Source organism: Musca domestica, unplaced genomic scaffold, assembly GCF_030504385.1.
Source record: "Musca domestica strain aabys unplaced genomic scaffold, Musca_domestica.polishedcontigs.V.1.1 106, whole genome shotgun sequence".
NCBI classification, from domain to species: domain Eukaryota; kingdom Metazoa; phylum Arthropoda; class Insecta; order Diptera; family Muscidae; genus Musca; species Musca domestica.
In genome coordinates this window covers 2,267,333-2,274,458 of record NW_026712122.1, presented here as the reverse complement: position 1 = coordinate 2,274,458, position 7,126 = coordinate 2,267,333, and the positions used below count along the sequence as shown (strand labels likewise).

Here is a 7,126-nt window from a genome sequence, read left to right as displayed (position 1 = left end):
CAATTCTGACCGTTACGTAGATGTCGATAGTAAATATATCGGTTATATATAGCGAAATATATACAATGTGTAAATATAAAAGAAGGGGATGTTAGTTAAAATGATTATATCTCAAGAATGGCTGGACCGATTTTGACAAATTTTGTCGATTCAGAATGCCCTTTTGACATAAAAGTATAAAATCTAAAAATAAAAATCGCAGAAAAATATGCCAATAATGATGTTAATATAGATTTTGTAGTATTTTGTGACATATTTTTATTTTTTCATATTTTTTATCGCATGCGATTTTTTCAAATTGACTTATAATATTTTTTCACCTTACAACACGGGTTGGGGATTTTATATAGGTATTGCAAATATCGTCCGATCCTCACTAAAATTTTTCACAAGAGTAGGGTTGGGCTCAGAAGGGCTAGGCCTACTGTTTTCAAAGATGTCCGCAATATATTAGGAGTTGAAATTGACCAACAACTAAAAATGTTCCTGATTTTGCAGCCGTTACAAAGGTCACAAATAGAAACCAAAGGACACGAAATCTCGCATAAAGTTAGAGTTTAGGACAGCGGGTACAATTTACCACTAATTTTGTGTGAAAAAATACCACATTATTTACAGGCGATATCTGAAATACACAAAAGCGAACTTCTGGCTTTTTATGCTGATTTCGTTGACGATCATAGCCAAATATCGTAGACAAGCAAATCATATAGATGAGTTAAAGTTTGGAGATACAGAGGGGCTTCTTGCTTTTAGAGATGATCGCAATATATTTAGGGGTTCAAATTAACCAAAAACAGAAATGTCCCTAGTCAAAATCCTTATTTCAGAAGAGAAATCTTCCAATATGGATTTGGACATAAGGGGACTTTTAACATATGTAGTGTTGTAGGGCATAACATAGTCAGCCCCGCACGACTATAGCCTTTGCTTACTTGTTTAAGTTGCAACAGCGCTTCCATCGCAGGTCCTAATAACAGATTTAACAATTTGGTTAACATTTGCTGTAAATCTAATTTAGCTGTAATTCGATATTGGTTTAATCTCTCTATCAAAAAAAAAAAAAAAAAAATTCCAGTGAATTCCAACTTTTCCAAGACTATACCACTAAATAGTCCGCATTTTTTATAAGTTTTTGGGACTTTCAAAGTGACCCTATTTCAAGTTTCCTCCTCATTGTCAAAGGTGTAAAAATTACCGGCTAAAACTCACGCTGCCTTTGCTAGTTTTATGTCATAGAAATGAAACAACTTATTTTTATATTTATTATAATATTTATTAAATAAGTAAAAATTATTAGAGTATAAAACATGGTTTCCGCTAGTTATGGTTGTTTCTGTTCTTTTTTTTTTCATAATTATACGGATGGATTTCTTTATTACTTAATAAGACTAAAATTTCATTATGCTATGAAAAGAAAATTACAGAATTAAGAAGGGAACTTATATAAATACAATTTTTTGTTTTTAATAAAGAATTTCATTCCAAAATATTTTTTTTTTAATTTTCCATATAAAGTACACAATGAAAACTTAGAAAAAAGGACAAGCGAAGGACGTTTGGTGGCTAATAAGGCAAGAATACTATTATCATATAATATTATTTTTTTTTTTTAATATTATTGGTTTACTATATCATAAGCAAAACTAATAATTATATTGCAAATGTTATGGATGTCTTTAAATATTTTAAATTAATTACAAACCTACTATATTTAAGTGAAAAATTGCAAAATAAAATCAAATGGAAGCAAATGGAAGCTAGTCGGATTCTTTTTCAAAATAGGAAAAAATTGCAACCGGTCCAAAACAATGAGATTGCTAAAACTTTTAAATACGATTTTTTGACTTTTTGTTTAATTTTAATTTTAAAATTTTCAAGGGACGAAAACTTAAAACCTAACTACGTTTTATCTAGACTATTGTTGTTCTTCTTCACTATAATTATCCTTTCTTAATCAGTCGTCCTTTTTTCCACAAAAAAAAAAAAAATTATTATTGTTATTATTATTGTCTCATTACGAAGTCTTCTCTTTTAAATAATTCCGCAAAATCTGTTCTTATACTTCTATAAAGTTTCTTTTTAAAGCAATTTTCTAAATATGCTCTCTTGCGTTTATAAACTAAAAACTTACATATAAATAATATTTGATTTTAGTTAATTATTTTTCTTTCTGCAAATAAAAGGTGTTGCATTAAAAGGGAATGACAACCGTTTGTCCGTGTCCCTTGGGATTTTCCCTAACAATGCTACTCCCTTTATTAGGTCCATAATACGTGTTAAATATAGTTATTCCTAGCAATTACTCATAGATGTCTATAAAAATAAATATTGCCCTCGAGTTTTTACTTTATCCGGCACCATTAAGTATGTTTTCTTTTTCATTTTTTTTGTTCGCTTGCGTTTTGAATTTTTCTAAAAAAAATATATATTTTTTTAAATTGCTTTGTTCTTTTTTCTCTCTTAAATGGCATTATCTTTTTATAGCATTTTTTTTTCTTGTATTTTTTCAATTAAATTAACTCGATTTTTTCTCATGTTTCGAAATACTTTAACCTCTTGTTTTTGAGTCAATTGAAAATTGTCTTTTTATCTACGAATTGCCTCAAAATTGACGTCCATGCCTTGATCCAAAGCCACCTTCATATAGTTTACACAACGACTCTGATCTCGCATTGGGTACATTACCCACAATAGTTGAGGCACTGGAACCAGCACTGTGTGATCCATAACTGGAGGCATTGCTCATGCCCTCATTGCTGTAGGGTTGCAATTTCCGACGTCTTTGATACAAGTAGGTCCAAATAGCTATAACGGCCAGCTGGGCCAACAGGAAAACAGTGGCAGCCACAATGAGTCCTATAAGAAAGGGAAGCATAAATAAATATTTAAATAATTGCATAAATACTTGAGAAAATAAATATACAGGGTGAGATGAAAAAACTGCAACCAACTTCAGATTGCTGTCATTTGTAAGCCACTCGTCCGACTGCTGTTAAAATTATTCCAGTGACAGCTCATTATATTGTTTACAAGCGTACAAAAGTTTTTTGGTGAGAATTTTCCAGAAAAAAAGTTATTCGTGATGGAATTCAAGCGTGATAGTGTGATTTCTTTACATCTGGTTGGAAAACCACAATTGGCTATCGCTAGAACACTACAGCATTTAAATGTGAATAAATCTTTTGTGTCTCGTACCATCGTTCGTTACCGTGATACTGGTAGCGTAGCCCCACATCAAGGAAGTGGACGGAAGAAAACTGCAACATCAGCAGAAATGGTTCGAAAATAAAGAAGCGACTTGATCGAGCTGAACATATCGCAATATTCCATTCGGCAAAAATTGAAAAATGAGATCGGGGTAAAGCCATTGAAATTCCAAAAAGTGCAAGAACTTACACCGCAACAGAAAGAAAATAGACTCAAAAGAGCTAAAGAATTGCTTGCGAAAGTGGTGAACTGGCGAATTTGATTTTCTCCGATGATTCGACATTCGTTGTCTAGCAGTTTGTAAACAAACGAAGTGATCGTGTTTACTTGCCAAAGAGGTCAGCTGAAAATGTGCCCCTTCGGTTGTCCACCAAAACTCAAGCGCCAGCCATGGTGATGGTGTGGATCACCATAACAGCCGATGGTCGCTCTCCGCTCGTATTAATCGACCGTGGCATCAGAATAAATGTCGAATATTATCGCGAAAATATTCTGGAGGGTGTTTTAAAGTCTTGATGAATGATTACAAAATGAGGTTCCTCGTTTCATTTCCAGCGCACAATGGCTACTAAAATCTCCGGATACCAATCAGTTGGACTATTGTGTTTGGAGTGTTTTGGAAAGCAAGGTTGGCACTAAAAAATACCAAAGTGTAGATCATTTCTAGCTTTGCCGGGAATTGGCTAAAATACCGCAGAGCAACATTCGGGCAGCGTGTGACGGTTTCATTGGCCGTGTGAAGGTCATAATTCGTGCCAAAGGTGACCAATTCGAACAAATATAAACTTATTCTAAAATTTGATGCTATTTCCGACACTTTTTGCTTTCATTCAATAAAATTTAAAAAAATGTAAAAATTATGGCATTTGACTTTGTTGCAGTTTTTTTTATCTCACCCTTCAGCCCGTCTGTAAAGACTTTCTTCATTTCTGCAATTAAAGGCATTCTATTTGATTTAATTGAAAAGAAATCCCGTTATGAAAAAATTACAAAAAGTCGCCCCGGGGGCGCAGCAACATAATTCAATACCAATAGAGCTCCATTAGGCGCTGCCGTTTTTCCACTTTGTCTTTCCACCCACCCAGCAAAATCAATGGCAAATTAAATCAATCTTAGATATTCTCACATAAATTTTCATGGGTGTTAAGACCCCACAACCTTCCAGCATTTTGAGGAAGTTTCACTCGAAGAGCAAAGCAAATGGAAACAGAACAACACTTGTCCTTCATGACAACGATGATGATGATGATTGCAATCGCAGTTGGAAAATCAACCTGTGTTCTTGTTTTGCCTGTTTTCCTGGATGACTACACTGTTTCATTGCTCAAAGTTTTTTTTTCAAAGAAATAGATTTCCTTGCAATTGTACTCCTTAGTCTACAAGTACGAGTATTTCCCGTTTTGCCGTCCTCCCGGTAATGGTGGCTCCTTTGAAGTCATTAAATCTTGCAACAATCATAGATCAAATGTACACTTAAATTATAACAAAAACAATTACGTCAAAGCTTAACGCCTGATTGCACACCTTTCTCTCTGTCTCTCCGGTGTGTGTGTTATGTAATAGCAAAGTTGCAACAACAGCAATGATCTGTATGTGATCGAGACCACAACAGACATAGAAAATCTAATAGGGCTAATCCCAAGATTTCCCATATCTTACCGTCAGCAATTGGATTCCTACGCTTGCCTTACTTCTTCGATAGAGCTGCAATAGCCTTTGGCATGTACAATTTCACCATTTACTTTGTTTGGCTTTGTCCCAAAACTCCACTAAACAACAGCAGCCTTAATCGTCTGGCCACGTTTAATCAAAAACAAAGTATAAAGACCAAGAGCAGAACCACAACATTGTTTGAACATGCTGATCATCGTCACCAGTTTTATCATCATTCTCAGTGTCCATGATGAGGATGATGATGAATCTGACGATGATCGTTGCTTTTTTTTCTAATTTCATTTCAGGTGATTCGTTGATGAGAAAGACGATTCCATCTTGGGGTTGGCTGAAGTTAACCTTTCTGACGTAGTTCGAGTTTCATTGAATTTTGTATTGAGTCCTTTTCTTCTTCAGTTTTTCACCTGGCATTTGTATTTGATTTTAGCCATTATTTAGCCGATTTATTGACACAAGGTTGTTGCCAAAACAGTACATGGCACTAGAATTAGAACGCAAGTAGCTCCTTTTTTCGACAATAAAAAAGAGCTCTTGTTACTTTAAACCCCTTAAACCCCCTACTTGTTTAAAAAGTCTCTTCTCAGCACCATAAGTTCATTTAGATAGACTGCACTTAGCTCGTTTGTAGATACCACACCTAGCTTGTGTTCCCTTACGCTCGTCTTTAAAGATTATCTTCATCACGTCTATTGAGACTTTCTCAAGCTCGTTTATGGAGGAGACTCCATTCGGCGCGTCTATGGAAACTTCCTTCAGTTCGTATATGGAGATTTCCTTCCGCTCATGTGTGAGGACTCCCTTCCGTCTTGTCTATTGAGATTTCCTTCCTAGGGAAAAACTCTTATGCTCCGCCATGGAGTAACCCTTAAGCTCTTGGCACTATCTTCTACTGGTCTATGGAGACTCCCTTCAGCTCTTCCATATAGACTTCCTTCAGCTCGTTCATAAGGACTCCCTTCAGCTCGTCCATAAAGACTCCCTTCAGCTTGTCCATAAAGACTCCCTTTAGCTCGTCCATAAAGACTGTACACAGCTCTTCCATAAAGACTCGCTTTAGGAAGAGGAATCCCTTAGGTTTATCTATAACGATTTCCTTGAGCAGAGTTATTTCCTTATCTCGTTTATATGGAATCCCCTCAGCTCGTCTGTATAAAATCCATTCAGGTCGTCTATGGAGTATATATTCATCTAGTCGTATGAAGACTCTCTCCAGTTCGCCGATGGAAACTACTTAAGCGGGTTTATGAAGACTCCTTTCAGCTCGTTTATAGAAACTCCTTTCAGCTCGTCGATAGAAACTTTGTTCAGCTCGTAGATAGAAACTCCCTTGACCAAGTTTAGAGAGACTACCTTCAGCTCGTCTATATAGAGTCTCCTTAGCTGATCCAAGGATACCCCCTTCTTCAAAGAATCGCTTGGGTTCGTCTATAAATAATCTTAACTTCGTCTTTGGGTGGTCTCTCCAGCTCGTCTATGGGGACTCCTTTCAGGGCGTCTATGGGGTTACCTTCCGAAGACTTGCGACCTGTCTATAAATACTCCATGGAGGTCTTTTATAAGCAATCCTTTGAAATCCTCCCTCTCGCTCGCCTTCTCTTTCTCTCTCGCTAACTTTCACTATCTTTCTCTTTCGCTCAATTTCACTCTCTCGAGAGTGATAGCGACTCTCTCTTTCGTTCGTTTTCTCTCTCACATAGCTTGTAAAAATGGTATATCTTTTCTATGGCTTCTCTGTTAAAATTCTGACTTGCATGATATATTATGGTAGCTGTGTTCCATAATATCATATCCGGTCACTGTATTTATCATTATCTAAGTAAGAAAAACACTCACCAATGGCATTAACACAGAATCCTTGAGATGCTGCTTCGCTGGAAATGAAGACAGTCTCATTGGCATCGTAGCCCATGTGGTTGCTGTTAGATTTCGATTGTTGTTGTTTATCGAAGCCAAATTTGTCAGTGATCTGAATTGATTGCACCAAAAGCAAATCTTCTTGACTAGGTTTCTTGGTAGTTTCACGACGTTGTCTAAGATGATTACCACCAAAGGAAGCTGGAAGGGAAGAAAAAGGCAAAAAATATATATAAATTAACAAACAAAAAGTATGGGGCTAAACAAAAAGTAAAGGCTAAGTGAAGAAGCTCCAAATGAAGCGATAAAATGTTATCATTAGGCAGTTGATGAGGCAAGAAAGATACTATTGATAAAGTCATGTTGCTATGTGATAAGCAAAATGGTG

The 7,126-nt window shown here is 35.8% G+C and overlaps 1 protein-coding gene across 1 annotated transcript in view; it reads right to left on the bottom strand.

Moving 5' to 3' along the window:
• Window positions 1–1,990: 1,990 nt before the first annotated feature.
• LOC101887535 (uncharacterized) overlaps window positions 1,991–7,126 on the bottom strand; it is an 80,493-nt gene continuing 75,357 nt past the window's right edge. Inside the window, exons 6-7 of the mRNA XM_059128682.1 lie at window positions 6,718–6,939; window positions 1,991–2,859 (exon numbers count right to left, since the gene is read on the bottom strand). Coding sequence (XP_058984665.1) covers window positions 2,606–2,859; window positions 6,718–6,939 — 476 coding nt within the window. The 3' untranslated portion in view covers window positions 1,991–2,605. The remainder of the gene's footprint in view (window positions 2,860–6,717; window positions 6,940–7,126) is intronic.